General features: G+C 41.5%; 1 protein-coding gene across 1 annotated transcript in view; it reads left to right on the forward strand.

Moving 5' to 3' along the window:
- The window catches only part of LOC138853994 (lachesin-like), a 384,143-nt gene that overhangs the window by 116,738 nt on the left and 246,990 nt on the right, over nt 1-20,415 (forward strand). Inside the window, exon 4 of the mRNA XM_070094252.1 lies at nt 3,355-3,452. Within this exon, the coding sequence (XP_069950353.1) occupies nt 3,355-3,452 (98 nt within the window). The remainder of the gene's footprint in view (nt 1-3,354; nt 3,453-20,415) is intronic.

Consider the following 20,415-nt stretch of genomic DNA (forward strand, 5'->3'; position numbering starts at 1 on the left):
ATGAACATGAGTCGCTTATCAACGCCAAAAACAGATGTCAACAATGAAAAAGATTGGAAGACTATTCACAAAGATCGTCGTCAGGGTATACGGTACATTACAAGTGCTGCGGGAATTTCTTTTAAGTCGTGTCAAAGCATTTTGACTGAAAATTTAAACATGAGGCAAACTGCAGCGAAATTTCTACCCAATTGACTGGCTCAAGACCAGAAAGATCATCTTTTTTCTGGCCCAAAACAACTTGGCAGCCGTCCCTCACCTTCCGTACTCCCCATATCCAGCGCTGCTACCTTCCCTCTCTTCTCAAAAATAAAAGTGGAACTCAATAGGTGGCGTTTTAATGACGTGGAGGAAATTGTAGCTAAACTGGAGGCTTCGCCTACCATATATTTCTTTATGGCTGTCCAGGAATGTTTTGGTATCACCTCATAGATGTGATTATAAATTTTCTGAAGAGGAAATTGTATATGGAATGGAAAATAAAATCAAAGTCCCTTCAGCAGAAAAGTGAGGTGATGTACAGTATAGCATGGGAGAGGTTGTGAAGCATGTAAATAGCGCTATTAGGTTCATACGAGGAGAATACATTGAGCGGATGAAAAGTTTTTAAAAGATTGAGAGATTTTTCTGTGACAAAGTCCAGTCAAGGTCATCTTTTAGATACACAGATGACTCCTCCCCCTGTACTTATACATTCACCAACCATATTACGAGCAAGTGCTCTACAAACAGAATTTCTAGACTGCACAAGAAGATCATAGTAATCGAAAGAAAGTTCAGAGTGTGATACACAAATGTGGATGGATTATCGAATATGTTGATTTTATAGCATGGAGACATATGGCATATTTCCAGCATGAAGGCAGATAATAAGGGAAGACAATGGAAGGTGGCCAGGAGACAGAACGAATGCTAGTTATAAATTAGTTTAGTTTTGAAGAGATGAGGACACTGAGATTATTTAGTAAAGGTACCATGAAGGCTGGAGGACCCAAAGTACTGGTAGTACAGTAAACTTTCAGAATAACGGCACCCTTGGCGATTAAAGGTAATGTTGTTTGGACAGTTTTTGTTTTGACAGTTTAAATCATACAATGTTGAAGATCCAATGTTATACTTTGTCATTAACGCACTTCTACCACCGCCTCGTTCTAGTTTCTTTATTACATCAAGTTTGTCACTAAGCTGTTGTGTTTTCTTCGCTTCACTTGTAAGTTTAGAAATGTACTCATAAGCCAGGAATCCCGTTGAGGCCCATATCCTCGGGAATAGGCAGTGCTCCCCACCAACTCTCTGGAATTCTCGCTAAACACCTCTCTAAACTCTTGGGCACAATCAGTCCAGCACATCTCAAACACTCGGGTGATCTTCTCAATCGCATTCGCAACATCAGCGTCAGGAACAAGAAACTCTCCAGCCTTGACGTAACTTCCCTATTCATCAAAGTACCTACTACACAAGCCATCGATCTCTTGTACAGGAAAATTGACAATTCACTTGATCTTCCTATTCCAACCAGCGATTTCATCGATCTTCTTGAACTATGTGTTGGCTTTACGTGTTTTGCCTTTGAAAATCACCTCTTTTAGCAGACTTTCGGACTACCCATGGGTTCGCCACTTAGTGCCGTCCTGGCCAACCTATACATGGAACATCTGGAAGCCGAACGATTATCCACTATTATTCCCTCTTCTGTCACCTGGCTCCGTTATGTTGACAACATTCTCCTCATAACTCCCAGACGCTTCAACGTTCAAGCTCTCCAACACAAGCTCAACCAGGTCGAACCCTCAATCCAATTCACACTTGAAGAAGAAGTCGACAACAATCTTCCTTTCCATGATGTTCTCTGCAAAGCTGACCATGAACTTCGTTTTAAAATCTATCGAAAACCTACTCCACTTCTACTCTCACCACGACATTAAAACTAAACGTGGTGTAATTATAGGCTTTTTCCTGCGTGCTCTCAGAATCTGCAGCAGTGAGTTCCTTGAGGAAGAATGCTCTCTTATTGAACAAGTATTTTCCAAACTTCTGTATCCTCGTCACTTCAGTAGAGACTACAGACGACGAGAATTAAACATCTTAACACACCCAGAGAAGACAATGCCGAGAAGAGATACATAGTCCTCTCTACCAACTCCATTGCCAAACACGTTTCCAATATCTTTACCAATACCTCATTCCAAGTATCTACCTCCACACCCAGCATCATCAAGGACATCACCAGTGATAGACAAGACAAGCTTCAATCCTCTGCAGGGGTATACACAATCCCTTGTAATAACTGCAGCAAATTATACTTCGGCGAAACATCCAGAAACCTCCAAACACGTATTTCAGAACATCAGCAAGCAGACAGATCTGACGATCCAAAGAGTGCCTGTGTTCAACGCCGAAATTCACACAACCATTTAACCAACTAAAGAAACGCAAGACTTATCGCCAGAGAAGACAACACTCAAACCGAAGAATCCTGGAATCATCACTTTTCTGTATACCCAACAACTTCAACCAGAACAACGGCTTCTATAACATAACTGAACCCCTTACCAAGAAACTTTTTCATCGCTATCCCACATAAGAATATAAGAATAGAAGAACACTACAGAAGATCTACTCATATACATATCCAATCCCTTTTTAAAACTTCCCAGGGTTCTGGACTCTATCAACCTTCTCGGAAAAGCACTTGCACCGACCACTCCATAATTATAACCATCTCCTGCTTTTAACATTTCTGTCTTGATCCCGTCAATCACAGTTGCTTTAACCTGTGTCAATTTACCCACTTCCTTACGCACCTCCCCCCCATTATTCACACACTTTGTTATTATTTTCGGGAATATTATTATTATTATTATTATTAAAGATTCGCCGGTATTTTCCCGGCCCGGGCCTTTTCCAAGTTGCGGCCCGGCCTTGGCTCCCTCTTTAGGGAGTGTCTGAGACCTAAGTCTCCCATGGGAGGAAGCACAAGTACCTCCTCATCTTTGGGACCAACTCTCCCCTGGCCTAGCTTCTCGAAGGGAGAAGCTAGGCCTCTCTGGTCTGCCATCCCCGCCCCAAGGGGGCTATTGGGAATGACAGTCTTGTGAGTTGTAAGCTCGGGCTCAGGCACCTGCCCTACCCTAGAAGGGCTGGGCATGGTGTCGATGTTGTTCGGGAATACCTAAATATGTGAACAATACAGTAATGAATTTCCATTCAGCTTTGTTATCAATACATTTATGCTATTAATACATAAAAACAACACATGCATTATTATAGCTATAATGAATATAAATAAATTCTGCCTTGCATATTATTTAAATAATTAACGAAAAATATATTCAAATTCTTTCATTTTTACAGAGTCGCCGTATTTCGAGGTGGCTATTCAGAACGTGACAGTCCAGGTGGGCCGCACCGCTAAGCTTACCTGTGTTGTTGAAAATCTTGGACATTACAAGGTAAGACTTACTCCTCTGACATGTGTCATGAAAATCTTTGTCACTACAAAGTAAGACACACTAAACTTACTTGTGTCATGATAATCTTGGCCTATACAAGGTAAGATACATTCCTGTATCCTATGTCCTGAGTGTCTTGGCTTCTGTTATCTTAGTGTAGAATCCTCTCACCTGTTTCATTAGTATTTTTTTCGTGGCCGGACAGACGGCCGAAAGGACATAGCTCCGAAAAAGATGGCCGAACGGATAATTAGGTTAGATTAGGTTGGAAGATGAACGCCAGTTCATACGTCCATCCGGTGAAATATTGGTCAGTGAAATGTCCGTTCTTTCAAGTGTCCTTCGGTGAATATCCGTCTGCGAAGTGTCCGTTGGCCAGATGTCTAGAAGCCATTTTTTTTTCACTATCGTGTATGTCTTACAACTGTCACTTGTAAGTTGTACAGTTTTCGCCTACGAGATGAGAATAAAAGGCAACTTTTGTTGCTCTCACTTGGTTGCAGTCTAACAACCTACTACCATACAAATATATATATATATATATATATATATATATATATATATATATATATATATATATATATATATATATATATATATATAAAACGGCAGGGGAGTTTTGAACCAAGTGTGAGAGTACTTGTGGTTGGGATTTCAGTGCTAAAGTGGGTAAAAATGTTGTGGAGGGAGTAGTAGGTAAATCTAGAGTGCCAGGGGCAAATGAAAATGGGGAGCCTTTAATTGAGCTATGTGTAAAAAGAGGTTTGGTAATAAGAAATACATATTTTATGAAAAAGAGAGTAAATATACAAGGTATGATATAGCATGTAAAGAAAGTAGTTTGTTAGATTATGTATTGGTGGCTAAAAGGTTGATGCTCCAGGATGCACATGTTTATAGAGGGGCAACTGATATATCGGATCACTATTTAGTTGAAGCTACAGTTAGAGTAAGAGGTAGATGGGAAAAGAGGAAAATGGCAACAACAAGCAAGAGGTGAAAGTGTATAAACTAAGGGAGGAGGAAGTTAGGATGAGATATAAGTAACTATTGGTAGAAAGGTGGGCTTGTTCAAGTATGAGTCGTGGGGGGGTTGGAGAGGGTTGGAATAATTTTAAAAATGCAGTATTAGAATGTAGGGCAGAAGTTTGTGGTTATAGGAGGGTGGGGGCAGGAGGAAAGAGGAGTGATTGGTGGAATGATAAAGTGAAGGGTGAGATAAAAGAGAAAAAGGTAGCTTATGAGAGATTTTTACAAAGTAAAAGTGTTATAAGAAGAGGAGAGTATATGGAGAATAAAAGAAAGGTAAAGAGAGTGGTGGGAGAGTGGGAGAGGCACTGTCAAGAAAGTTTAATGAAAATAAGAAAAAAATTTGGAGAGAGTTAAACAAGTTAAGAAAGCCTAGGGAACAAATGGATTTGTCAGTTAAAAACAGAGTAGGGGAGTTAGTAGATGGGGAGCTGGAGGTATTGGGTAGATGGCGGGAATATTTTGTGGAATTTTTAAATGTCGATGAAGAAAGGGAGGCGGTAATTTCATGCACTGACCAGGGAGGTATAACATCTTTTAGGAGTGAAGAAGAGCAGGATGTGAGTGTGTGGGAGGTGCGTGAGGCATTACGCAGAATGAAAGGGGGTAAAGCAGCTGGAACTTACGGGATCATGACAGAAATGTTAAAAGCAGGGGGAGATATAGTGTTGGAGTGGTTGGTATTTTTGTTTATTAAATGTTTGAAAGAGGGTAAGGTACCTAGGGATTGGCAGAGAGCATGTATAGTACCTTTATATAAAGGGAAGGGGGACAAAAGAGATTGTAAAAATTATAGAGGAATAAGTTTACTGAGTATACCAGGAAAAGTGTACGGTAGGGTTATTATTGAAAGAATTAGAAGACAGAATGTAGGATTGTGGATCAGCAAGGAGGTTTTAGAGTGGGTAGGGGATGTGTAGATCAAGTGTTTACTTTGAAGCATATAAATCAACAGTATTTAGATAAAGATAGGGAAGTTTTCATTGCATTTATGGATTTAGAAAAGGCATATGATAGAGTGGATAGGGGAGCAATGTGGCAGTTGTAGCAGGTAGATGGAATAGGTGGTAAGTTACTAAATGTTGTAAAGAGTCTTAGTGAGGTTAGTGAGGCTCAGGTTAGGGTGTGTAGAAGAGAGGGAGACTACTGCCCGGTAAAAGTAGGTCTTAGACTGGGATGTGTAATGTCATCATGGTTGCTTAATAAATTTATAGTTGGGGTTGTAAAAGAAGTAAATCCTAGGGTGTTCGGGAGATGGGTGGGATTAAATTATGTGGAATCAAATACAAAATGGGAATTGACACTGTTATTTTTTGCTGATGATACTGTGCTTATGGGAGATTCTAAAGAAAAATTGCAAAGGTTAGTGGACGAGTTTGGGAGAGTGTGTAAAGGTAGAAAGTAGAAAGTGAACATAGAAAGGAGTAAGGTGATGAGGGTATCAAATGATTTAGACAAAGAAAAAATGGGTATCAAATTGGAGAGGGGAAGAATGGAAGAGGTGAATGTTTTCAGATACTTGGGAGTTGACGTGTCAGTGGATGCATTTATGAAGGATGAGGTTAATCATAGAATTGATGAGGGAAAAAGGGTGAGTGGTGCATTGAGGTATATGTATAGACAAAAAATGTTATCTATGGAGGCAAAGAAGAGAATGTATGAAAGTATAGTAGTACCAACACTCTTATATGGGTGTGAAGCTTGGGTTGTAAATGCTGCAGCGAGGAGATGGTTGGAGGCAGTGGAGATGTCCTGTCTAAGGGCAATGTGTGGTGTGAGGGACGTACGATGGAGTGGAACACTGAGATATGCATAGGACCGTAGTGGAACACTGAGATGAAAAGGGTGTCGTGGGACACTGAAGATGGCCTGGTTGTAGTGTACACTGAACAGTGTCGTGTGACTGACTTCGTGTCGTGAGAGGCAGTTGATTGTAATTTATTATTATAAAAATGTTATTTATAATTTATTGTTTTAGCATAGAGATATATATATATAGTGACAGTAGTGTCAAGAGTTGTACCCTGTGTAGGGTTATTAATTATATTTTAGTAAAATGCTAATTATAATTTATTATAGTAACATGTACAAATATCATAGTTCAAATACCTCTAGACCAAAGATAGTTGATTTTTATATATTAAAGATTAATTTATATTAATGTGTGTATTTATGTATCCCGAACTCTTTATTACAAAAGGAGTAAATCTTAATACCATCGTCTTTTAAAAATTACTTTTTTTGTAATAGTGGTGTAAATATTATGCAGAAAATTCGGAGTGTGGAAATTAGGAAAAGGTGTGGAGTTAATAAAAGTATTAATCAGAGGGCTGAAGAGGGTTTGTTGAGGTGGTTTGGTCATTTCGAGAGAATGAATGAAAGTAGAATGACATGGAGAGCGCATAAATCTATAGGGAAAGGAAGGCGAGGTAGGGGTCGTCCTCGAAAAGGTTTGAGAGAGGGGGTAAAGGAGGTTTTGTGGGCGATGTTTGCTGCATACTTGGCTCGCGTCCGACTTTGGAGGAGCTGGAGGAAATTCATGATCTTTAATACATTATACCATTGTATTCATGTTTGTGATTTTCTGCAAATGTGTTGTGTTTATTAATAAATGTTCAAATAGAATATAAAATATAGGACTGACTACATCGACTCAAGGCTGAGGGACTGATTACCTCAAACTCCTCCTAATCTTCCCCGTTCTGATGAAGCCACTGTGTGCCGAAACGTTTCCTCAATAAAGATACCCAAGTGTTGCACATGTGTCTAATTTATCAAGATGGATATTAACAAAGGGGATATAAACAAGGTCTTGAGGATATCTCTCCAAGAGAGAACCCGCAATAATAGATTCAAATTAGATAAGTTTAGCTTTTGAAAGGATATAGGAAAGTACTGGTTTGGTAATAGGGTAGTTGATGAGCAAATTTGCCGATGACACAAAGATAGGTAGCATAATTGATTCAAACGTAGATGTCACAGAACTTCAGGAGGATTTAGACAAACTCGATTCCTGGACAGAAAAGTGGCAGATGCAGTTCAATGTAGATAAATGAAAGGTTCTGAAGCTCGGGAGAGTCCATAACCCTAGTACTTATCAGTTAAATAACGTAGAACTTAGCCATACAGATTGCGAAAAAGAATTTAGGGGTTATGATTTGGGGGTTATGTTCCTCTACTATGCCTGTTACTCTCCTTACCACCTAATGCCATTGGCTTTCCTATGTTCATCAAAAACTCTTCCTCATTCTGCCTTTGACTGGTTTTTTAAAACTCACATTATCGCTACACTAAGAATACATTGATTTTCCACGAAATCCCATACCACTATCTATTTCTAGTTTAAAGACCTAACAGCTCCCTCAACTGCGTTGGCCAGTGCTCCCACCCAAGCCTAGATAAGTGAACCCCATCCCTGGCATACATGTATTTTCTGCCATAGAAGAGGTCCCAGTTGTCAATGAATGTTACCGCATTTTCCTTACAGTATTTGTCCAGCCAGCAATTGACACCAATTGCCCTGGACAACCATTTATTTCCAACTCCTCTCCTTGGCAAAATACCACACATAACAGGTTTCCCACCCTTCCTACTAATTATCTCTATTGCTGACCTATACCTGCTAATCCGGTCCTCACTCAAACGTCTGCCAACATCGTTGCCTCCAGCACTGAGACAGATAATAGGATTGCTCCCATTACCTCTCATGATGTCATCCAGACGGCTAACAATATCCTTCATCCCAGCCCCAGGAAAACACACTCTCTGTCTTCTGTTGAATATTGTCATATTCAATGACCTTTTTACATATTACGAATTAAAAGTCTTTTTATATTTATTTATAAACACACTGGCCGATTCCCACCAAGGCAGGGTGGCACGAAAAAGAAAAACTTTCACCACCATTCACTCCATAACTGTCTTGCCAGAAGGGTGCTTTACACTACAGTTTTTAAACTGCAACATTAACACCCCTCCTTCAGAGTGCAGGCACTGTACTTCCCATCTCCAGGACTCAAATCCGGCCTGCCGGTTTCCCTGAAACCCTTCATAAATGTTACTTTGCTCACACTCCTACAGCACGTCAAGTATTAAAAACCATGTGTCTCCATTCACTCCTATCAAATATGCTGATGCATGCTTGCTGGAAGTCCAAGCCCCTTGCACACAAAACCTCCTTCACCCCCTCCCTCCAAACTTTCCTAGGCCGACCCCTACCCCGGCTTCCTTCCACAACAGACTGATACACTCTTGAAGTCATTCTGTTTCGCTCCATTCTCTCTACATGTCCGACCCCCCTCAACAACCCTTCCTCAACCCTCTGGACAACAGTTTTGGCAATCCCGCACCTCCTCCTAACTTCCAAACTATGAGTTCTCTGCATTATGTTCACACCACACATTGCCCTCAGACATGACATCTCCACTGCCTCCAGCCTTCTCCTTGTTGCAACATTCATCACCCATGCTTCACACCCATATAAGAGCGTTGGTAAAACTATACTCTCATACATTCCCCTCTTTGCTTCCAAGGACAAAGTTCTTTGCCTCCACAGACTACTAAGTGCACCGCTCACCCTTTTTCCCCTCATCAATTCTATGATTCACCTCATCCTTCGTAGACCCATCCGCTGACACGTCCACTCCCAAATATCTGAATACATTCACTTCCTCCATACTCTCTCCCTCCAATCTGATATCCAATCTTTCATCACCTAATCTTTTCGTTATCCTCATAACCTTAATCTTTCCTGTATTCACTTTTAAATCTCTTCTTTTACGTACCCTACCAAATTCATCCACCAACCTCAACAACTTCTCTTCAGAATCTCCCAAGAGCACAGTGTCATCAGCAAAGAGCAACTGTGACAACTCCCACTTTATGTGTGATTCTTTATCTTTTAACTCCACGCATCTTGCCAAGACCCTCGCATTTACTTCTCTTACAACCTCATCTATAAATATATTGAACACCCTTGGTGACATCACACATCCTTGTCTAAGGCTTACTTTTACTGGGAAATAATCTCCCTCTTTCCTACATATTCTAACTTGAGCCTAACTATCCTCGTAAAAACTCTTCACTGCTTTCAGTAACCTACCTCCTACACCATACACCTGCAACATCTGCCACATTGCCCCCCTATCCACCCTGTCATATGCCTTTTCCAAATCCATAAATGCCACAAAAACCTCTTTAGCCTTATCTAAATACTGTTCGCTTATATGTTTCACTGTAAACACTTGGTCCACACACCCCCTACCTTTCCTAAAGCCTCCTTGTTCATCTGCTATCCTATTTTCCGCCTTACTCTTAATTTTTTCAATAATAACTCTACCAAATACTTTACAAGGTATACTCAACAGACTTATCCCCCTATAATTTTTTCACTCTCTTTTGTCCCCTTTGCCTTTATACAAAGGAACTATGCATGCTCTCTGCCAATCCCTAGGTACCTTACCCTCAATCCCAGCTGCCTTACCCCCTTTCATTTTACCTACTGCCTCACGAACTTCCCCCACACTCACAACTGGCTCTTCCTCACTCCTACAAGATGTTATTCCTCCTTGCCCTATACACGAAATCACAGCTTCCTTATCTTCATCATTTAACAATTCCTCAAAATATTCCCTCCATCTTCCCAGTACCTCTAACTCTCCATTTAATAACTCTCCTCTCCTATTTTTAACTGACAAATCATTTGTTCTCTAGGCTTCCTTAACTTGTTAATCTCACTCAAAAACTTTTTCTTTTTTTCAACAAAATTTGTTGATAACATCTAACCCACTCTCTCATTTGCTCTCTTTTTACATTGCTTTACCACTCTCTTAACCTCTCTCTTTTTCTCCATATACTCTTCCCTCCTTGCATCACTTCTACTTCGTAAAAACTTCTCATATTCTAACTTTTTGTCCCTTACTACTCTCTTTACATCATCATTCCACCAATTGCTCCTCTTCCCTCCCGCACCCACTTTCCTGTAACCACAAACTTCTGCTGAACACTCCAACACAACATTTTTAAACCTATCCCCATACATCTTCGACCCCATTGCCTATGCTCTCATTAGCCCATCTATCCTCCAATAGTTGTTTATATCTTACCCTAACTGCCTTCTCTTTTAGTTTATAAACCTTCACCTCTCTCTTCCCTGATGCTTCTATTCTCCTTGTATCCCATCTACCTTTTACTCTCAGTGTAGCTACAACTAAAAAGTGATCTTATGTATCTGTGGCCCCTCTATAAACATGTACATCCTGACGTCTACTCAACAGTCTTTTATCTACCAATACATAATCCAAGAAACTACTGTCATTTAGCCCTACATCATATCTTGTATACTTATTTATCCTCTTTTTCTTAAAATATGTATTACCAATAACTAAACCCCTTTCTATACAAAGTTCAGTCAAAGGGCTCCCATTATCATTTACACCTGGCACCCCAAACTTACCTACCACACCCTCTCTAAAAGTTTCTCCTACTTTAGCATTCAGGTCCCCTACCACAATTACTCTCTCACTTGGTTCAAAGGTTCCCATACATTCACTTAACATCTCCCAAAATCTCTCTCTCTCCTCTACATTCCTCTCTTCTCCAGGTGCATACATGCTTATTATGACCCACTTTTTGCATCCAACCTTTACTTTAATCCACATAATCCACGATTTTACATATTCATATTCTCTTTTCTCCTTCCATAACTGATCCTTGAACATTATTGCTACACCTTCCTTAGCTCTAACTCTCTCAGATACTCTAGATTTAGTCCCATTTATTTCCCCCCACCGAAACTCGCCTACCCCCTTCAGTTTTGTTTTGCTTAGAGCCAGGACATCCAACTTTTTTCATTCATAACATCAATAATCGTCTGTTTCTTGTCATCCGCACTGCATCTAAGCACATTCAAGCATCCCAGTTTTATAAAGTTTTTCTTCTTCTCTTTTTTAAATGTTTACAGGAGAAGGGGTTACTAGCCCATCGCTCCCGGCATTTTAGTCGCCTCATACGACACGCATGGCTTACGGAGGAAAGATTCTTTTCCACTTCCCCATGGACAATAGAAGAAATAAAGAAGAACAAGAGCTATTTAGAAAAAGGAGAAAAACCCAGATGTATGTATGTATATATATATATATATATATATATATATATATATATATATATATATATATATATATATATATATATATATATATATATATATATATATATATATATATATATATATATATATATATATATATATATATATATATATATATATATATATATATATATATGCCACACATGTGCATGTGCGTGTCTATGTATATTTTTGCGACACGGTTAAATACACTCTTTATGGATTATTTGTCATTTACGATGTACTATACATCTCTGGATTTAAAATGTTATAATTTAGCTTATGTGATCAGCAACTCTTAAGTTTGTTGTAATATCCCACCAAAATTGTGACTTTTTAATGATTTAACGACGCTGCTCACATCATATAATTGACTCACTTTCTGCATTTTCATTAGATGGGAAAAGGAAGGGGAAAGGAAGGGGGAAGGAACGGGGAAGGAAGGGGGAAGGAAGAGGAAGGGAGGGGGAGGGAGGCGTTAGCCACTACAGTGTGCCTTATCCTGGGCCCCATGTTGGCTGACTATGTCCCTACCTGTGATATGCGGTATTTTACCATGGAGGGGAATAGGGAATGAGTCGTTATCTCTGACTGAATACACAATGTAAAAATCTTTCAGTACAATTAGCTGACAGCTGGACCACTTCTATGGCTGAAATGACAAGATGAATTTTTGGGATGGCAGCAGTCTGCAGAATGGGATGGGATTATTGGCTAACATTAGTTCCAGCAATTGTGGGACACTGGGAGATATTGTAAGTAGCGGATATAATATAGGAGAGGGACGGGGATGAACAAGAAAAAGAGAGAATTTTTTTTTCAATATTTATTATGAAAAATATTGAAGGAGTAGAAACTAGATGGATTATTGCATTTGAGGGAAATAGATATTTGTACAATAACTGAGAGGAAGCATAAGCACATATGCAGTTTAATTTGATCCTTTATTGACAACGTTTCGCCCACACTGTGGGCTTTTCCAAGTCACAAACAGATCTACCTGGGGTGGAAGGTACGTGAGTATTTATAGTCAGGTTCAGAATGTTGAGGTCAGGTGGAGAATGCTGCATCTGATGATGTACCGAGTGGGGTTATAGAGTCTAAAATCTTGGGTAGCTTGGAAGGGAGATTGGATAAGTTGTGAGCAGACCTTCTGCAGTGTTCTATGTTCTTATGTGGGATAGCGATGAAGAAGTTTCTTGGCGAGTGGTTCAGCTATGTTATAGAAGCCATTGTTCTGGTTGAAATTGTTGGTTATAGAGATAAGCGATGATTCCAGGATTCTTCGGTATTGAGTGTTGTCTTCTGTGGCGATTAGTCTTGAGTTTCTGTAGTTAATTAAATGGTTGTGTGAATTGCGATGTTGTACACAGGCATTCCTTGTATCGTCAGTCCTGCTTGCGTATTGGTGTTCTGAAATACGTGTTTGGAGGTCTCTTGATGTTTCGCCCACGTATAATTTGTTGCAGTCATTACAAGGGATTATGATTGAGACACTTGTCGGTTTTTCAAAACCATTCATCACAAGGGATTATGTATACCCCTGCAGAGGATGGAAGCTTGTCCTGTCTACTACTGGTGATGTCCTTGATGGTCGTGGTTGTGGAGGTAGATACTTGGAATGATGTTTTGGCAAAGATGTTGGAAACATGTTTGGCAATGGAGTTGGTGGGAAGGACTATGTATCTCTTCTCTGGGTGTGTTGAAGATGTTTAATGCCCGCCGTCTGCAGTCTCTGATGAAGTGACGAGGATAGTGGAGTTTAGAAAATACTTGTTCAATTATAGTGCATTCTTCCTCAAGGAACTCATTGCTGCAGATTCTGAGTGCGCGAAGGAAGAAGCCTAAAATTACACCACGTTTAGTTTTGGTGTCGTGGTGAGAGTAGAAGTGGAGAAGATCGTTTTGGTTGGTGGGTTTTCGATAGACTTTCAACTTTCAACCAGAACAATGGCTTCTATAACATAGCTGAACCACTCGCCAAGAAACTTCTTCATCGCTATCCCACATAAGAACATAGAACACTGCAGAAGGTCTACTCACAACTTATCCAATCTCCCTTCCAAGCTACCCAAGATTTTAGACTCGGTACAACATCAGATGCAGCATTCTCCACCTGACCTCAACATTCTGAACCTGACTATAAATACTCACGTACCTTCCACCCCAGGTAGATCTGTTTGTGACTTGAAAAAGCCCACTGTGTGGGCAAAACGTTGCCAATAAAGGATCACATTAAACTGCATATGTTTATGTTTCCATTGTGTCGGTATTTTATACCATTTAATTTCACAATAACTGAGACTTTCTTTTATTTGAAGAGTTTGAATGAACCTCCTGAGTGATATGTATATGGAAAAGTGTTGTTCAGAGCCGCAAGAAACTAGGGGAATGGGGTTGGTTGGTACTTTATATTGGAGGAAGCCTGAATTGTTGAATTATATCTGGTGTAAAGACTAAGAGAATACACACAAGACTGAAGACACACACACACACACACACACACACACACACACACACAGTCATGAGGATTGGGGAAGGGCAAAGAAGACCGCAGACGGAGTACAGTCTAGGGGGCCAGAGACTACAAACATCACTCAAGGAAAAAGATCTTGGGGTGAGTATAACACCAGGCACATCTCCTGAAGCGCACATCAACCAAATAACTGCTGCAGCATATGGGCGCCTAGCAAACCTCAGAACAGCATTCCGACATCTTAATAAGGAATCGTTCAGGACCCTGTACACCGTGTACGTTAGGCCCATATTGGAGTATGCGGCACCAGTTTGGAACCCACACCTAGCCAAGCATGTAAAGAAACTAGAGAAAGTGCAAAGGTTTGCAACAAGTCTAGTCCCAGAGCTAAGAGGTATGTCCTATGAGGAGAGGTTAAGGGAAATCAACCTGACGACACTGGAGGACAGGAGAGATAGGGGGGACATGATAACGACTTACAAAATACTGAGAGGAATTGACAAGGTGGACAAAGACAGGATGTTCCAGAGACTGGACATAGCAACACGGGGACACAGTTGGAAGCTGAAGACACAGATGAATCAAAGGGATGTTAGGAAGTATTTCTTCATCCACAGAGTAGTCAGGAAGTGGAATAGTTTGGGAAGCGATGTAGTGGAGGCAGGATCCATACATAGCTTTAAGCAGAGGTACGATAAAGCTCATGGTTCAGGGAGAGTGACCTAGTAGCGACCAGTGAAGAGGCGGGGCCAGGAGCTTGGACTCGACCCCTGCAACCTCAACTAGGTGAGTACAACTAGGTGAGTACACACACACACACACACACACACACACACACACACACACACACACACACGCACGCACACACACACACACACACACACACACACACACACACACACACACACACACGCACACACACACACACACACACACACACACACACACACACACACACACACACACACACACACACACACACACACACACACACACACACACACATCATAGCAGTCACAGAAACAAAACTCGCTGAGACAATAACAGACACAGTCTTCCCAACAGTATATCAGATCCTAAGGAAAGATAGAAGGAGTAGAGGGGGAGGAGGGGTTGCACTGCTCATAAAACACCGATGGGGATTTAAGGAAATGGAAGGCATGGACATGATTGGAGAAAGAGACTACATTGTAGGTACAATTCAGTCCGGAGAACATAAAGTAGTCATTGGAGTGATGTATAACCCACCACAGAACTGCAGGAGGCCAAGAGAGGAGTACGAAGAAAACAACAGGGTGATGGTGAACACACTGGCTGAGGTGGCAAGAAGAGCTCACTCGAGCAGAGCAAAGTTACTGGTAATGGGCGATTTCAACCACAGGGAGATCGACTGGGAAAACCTGGAGCCACATGGGGGTCCCGAAACATGGAGAGCCAAGATGATGGATGTGGTACTTGAAAACCTCATGCATCAACATGTCAGGGACACAACCAGAGAGAGAGGGGAGTATGAGCCAGCAAGACTGGATCTTGTGTTCACCCTGAGCAGTTCAGACATTGAGGACATCACTTACGAGAGGCCCCTTGGAGCTAGCGATCATGTGGTTCTGAGTTTTGACTATATAGTAGAGTTACAAGTGGAGAAGGTAACAGGAACTGAAGGGGACAGGCCAAACTATAAAAGGGGGGACTACACAGGTATGAGAAACTTCCTGCAGGAGGTTCAGTGGGACAGAGAAATGGTAGGTAAATCAGTAAACGAGATGATGGAATATGTGGCAACAAAGTGCAAGGAGGCAGAGGAAAGTTTTGTTCCCAAGGGAAACAGAAATAATAGGAAGACCAAAACGAGTCCTTGGTTTACCCGAAGGTGTAGGGAGGCAAAAACTAAGTGCAACAGAGAATGGAAAAGTTACAGGAGGCATAGGACCCAGGAAAACAAGGAGATTAGTAGAAGAGCCAGAAACGAGTATGCACAGATAAGGAGGGAGGCCCAGCGACAGTATGAAAACGACATAGCATCGAAAGTCAAATCTGACCCGAAACTGCTGTATAGCCACATTAGGAGGAAGACAACAGTCAAGGACCAGGTGATAAGGCTGAGGAAAGAAGGTGGAGAACTCACAAGAAACGATCAAGAGGTATGTGAGGAGCTCAACACGAGATTTAAGGAAGTATTTACAGTAGAGACAGGAAGGACTCTGGGGGGACAGACCAGATGGGAACACCAGCAAGGAATACACCAACAAGTGTTGGACGACATACATACAGATGAGGAGGAGGTGAAGAAACTGCTAAGGGACATCGATACCTCAAAGGCAATGGGACAGGACAACATCTCCCCGTGGGTCCTTAGAGAGGGAGCACATATGTTGTGCGTGCCACTTACCACAATCTTCAACACATCCCTGGAAACTGGGCAACTACCTGAGGTATGGAAGACGGCAAATGTAGTTCCCATTTTTAAAAAAGGAGACAGAAAAGAGGCACTAAACTATAGACCTGTGTCATTGACGTGTATAGTATGCAAAATTATGGAGAAGATTATCAGGAGGAGAGTGGTGGAGCACCTGGAACGGAACAGGAGTATAAATGCCAACCAGCACGGATTCACGGAAGGCAAATCCTGTGTCACAAACCTTCTGGAGTTTTATGATAAAATAACAGAAGTAAGACAAGAGAGAGAGGGGTGGGTTGATTGCATCTTCTTGGACTGCAAGAAGGCCTTTGACACAGTTCCTCACAAGAGATTAGTGCAGAAGCTAGAGCATCAGGAGCATATAACAGGAAGGGCACTGCAATGGATCAGAGAATACCTGACAGGGAGGCAACAACGAGTCATGGTACGTAATGATGTATCACAGTGGGCACCTGTGACGAGCGGGGTCCCACAGGGGTCGGTCCTAGGACCACTGCTATTTTTGGTATATGTGAACGACATGACGGAAGGGTTAGACTCAGAAGTGTCCCTGTTTGCAGATGATGTGAAGTTAATGAGGAGAATTAAATCTGATGAGGACAAGGCAGGACTTCAAAGAGACCTGGACAGACTGGACACCTGGTCCAGCAAATGGCTTCTCGAATTTAATCCTGCCAAATGCAAAGTCATGAAGATAGGGGAAGGGCACAGAAGACCACAGACAGAGTATAGGCTAGGTGGCCAAAGACTGCAAACCTCACTCAAGGAGAAAGATCTTGGGGTGAGTATAACACCGAGCATGTCTCCGGAAGCACACATCAATCAGATAACTGCTGCAGCATATTGGCGCCTGGCAAACCTGAGAACAGCATTCCGATACCTTAGTAAGGAATCATTCAAGACACTGTACACCGTGTATGTCAGGCCCATACTGGAGTATGCAGCACCTGTTTGGAACCCCCACTTGATAAAGCACGTCAAGAAACTAGAGAAAGTACAAAGGTTTGCGACAAGGTTAGTTCCAGAGCTAAGGGGAATGTCCTATGAAGAAAGATTAAGGGAAATCGGCCTGAGGACACTGGAGGACAGGAGGGTCAGGGGAGACATGATAACGACATATAAAATACTGCGTGGAATAGACAAGGTGGACAAGGACAGGATGTTCCAGGGAGGGGACACAGAAACAAGAGGCCACAATTGGAAGTTGAAGACACAAATGAGTCAGAGAGATAGTAGGAAGTATTTCTTCAGTCATAGAGTTGTAAGGCAGTGGAATAGCCTAGAAAATGACGTAGTGGAGGCAGGAACCATACACAGTTTTAAGACGAGGTTTGATAAAGCTCATGGAGCGGGGAGAGAGAGGGCCTAGTAGCAACCGGTGAAGAGGCGGGGCCAGGAGCTAGGACTCGACCCCTGCAACCACAAATAGGTGAGTACAAATAGGTGAGTACACACATGTATATATATATATATATATATATATATATATATATATATATATATATATATATATATATATATATATATATATATATATATATATATATATATATGTATTATATTATATTATTGTACCCACGGAACGAGTGATATTGATCAATAACAACACTGCACTAGCCAAGAGCCGAACCCATGCTCCTTTGGCCCATCTGTGGCCCGGTGGCCTGGAGGTGGCCCGGTGGCCTGGTGGCTAAAGCTCCCGCTTCACACACGGAGGGCCCGGGTTCGATTCCCGGCGGGTGGAAACATTTCGACACGTTTCCTTACACCTGTTGTCCTGTTCACCTAGCAGCAAATAGGTACCTGGGTGTTAGTCGACTGGTGTGGGTCGCATCCTGGGGGACAAGATTAAGGACCCCAATGGAAATAAGTTAGACAGTCCTCGATGACGCACTGACTGTCTTGGGTTATCCTGGGTGGCTAACCCTCCGGGGTTAAAAGTCCGAACGAAATTTTATCTTATCTCATGGTGAGCGAAGACGCATGACGCCTTAGACCACTAGATTGTGTGATATATACTGAGGGTGTTATCACTGTTAATTCTACGTCTAACTTTGTAAAATATGTGAACGTCACTGCCCAGTTAGGTGAAGATGCTCTTTGCATTCTCAGAATACTCTGGAGTAAGATTTACGTCACACACGTGTATTGTGAAGCTGGAGCAGAATGTTAAGAGTCTGGTGTAGGATAGCCAGTAATATCATGTCAGAATAAAGCTCAGGATTGCAATAAACGTCTGTCATCTGATTATTAATATTTATTTCTCCTTCCACTAGTAATGTTCTGCTTGAACCTTAACGACAGTTTCCATTATCTTATTACACCTCTTTATTATTGCTGATAGCAATAATAATTTCCATAAGTTTTCTATTGACACGGTATAGATAATATAGGAAGTAATTTGTGCTTTCCTGACTTTTGTGTACAGTTATGTAACATTACTTTACAATACTAATAATTCATTAATTTTTTTTTTTGGGGGGGGGGGGCAGAGGTACTGTGAACATTAGTGATGCTATCATTTGTTTTTTGAGACTTCCACAACTCTCTGCACAATAAGTTGGGAATTTCACATCCTACTCATCCGTAGATCATCAGGATCATACGTAACTTGTGGAGGAAACGAAATTCCTTGAGGAATTTCGTAACTGTACAATGAAAAGTGAGGTGTCTCTCCTATTGATATTCAGTGAACTCTGAATATCAGGAAGAAAATTATCTCAAAAAACACAGAACTTTATGGTTTAAATCTGCTATCTGAGATGCTGCTCTCAAACCATATAAAACATTATCGCTTGTGCATATTAATGAAGTCGAGGTGTGATATTGTGTCACCGGTTGTGGAATTCAGAACCTGTGTCATACAGGAAGCGTGGAAGACAAGTGTGACGATGAAGTATCCTCTCGTGGAATGCATTAGTAACAATTTTGAAGTTTTGTCTGGGATGGGAGCGTGTTCTTGTAAACCATTAGTCGCTGATAATCACAAGTGTTCAGTGCGTTTCTCTGAGTGAAAGAGAGAGAGAGAGAGAGAGAGAGAGAGAGAGAGAGAGAGAGAGAGAGAGAGAGAGAGAGAGAGAGAGAGAATGAAATTCGTCAACAGATCATTAAAATGAGTTGTGGGATCCACAGGTCCTTTATGGTAAGGTACTGAATAATCTGGTTACAACAGCTTACATTGCATTATGATGAAGATACAGCATCACATACGGTGCATTTCTTCACCTGCTCTGAGATATCTTTTGTCAGCTTAGGCAAGAAAAATTTCATTGTATCCTGTCTGATAATGCGGTCTTTACCTTGTTGTGTTGCGCTTTGTATTTCACGGATCGACTAATGTTGTCATTACTAAGGCCCATGGAGTCACAAGCTACGTGCGGCTCCATCTGGATTCATTAGTCTTTCAACTCAGCATGGGTAATTTAGCCCGGAGGTTGATGTCTTCTCCAGTCAGGAACCAGATTGCAGCTGATCAGCTTGAGTCTCGACGTTGGGTCCTCTCTGTTTCCTCAGTGAGCAATGTTCTTCTTCTTAGATTTGCCAGTACTGTCCCGGTCCGGGTCTTTTCTAGATGGTGACAGGTTTTGGCTCCCTGTCGCGGGAGTGTCTCGGCTAGAGGTACGAGTATCTCTTCGTGATAGTGGCCGATGTCACGAGCAGCAGAGCCAGCAAACACTACAGGATCTCTTCGGAATCACAGCCCAGCTTTGGGCAGCAGCCCGAGCACTGAGGACGCTTAACTTCATATTGAATGGTCGACGAAGTTATGGCTTGTAAGAAAGGAAGCTATTTTTGATGGATTTGAATTTCGTTTTTGAGACGTAGTTGATCTGGACCTTTCTGAGTGTTTTTTTTTTCGGTGTCTTTCAGCAGTTCTTGAAGTGTGTATGGATCTTCGTAGTTGGTAGTGAAC

This window comes from Cherax quadricarinatus, chromosome 45 (genome assembly GCF_038502225.1).
Source record: "Cherax quadricarinatus isolate ZL_2023a chromosome 45, ASM3850222v1, whole genome shotgun sequence".
Classification (NCBI taxonomy): Eukaryota; Metazoa; Arthropoda; class Malacostraca; order Decapoda; family Parastacidae; genus Cherax; species Cherax quadricarinatus.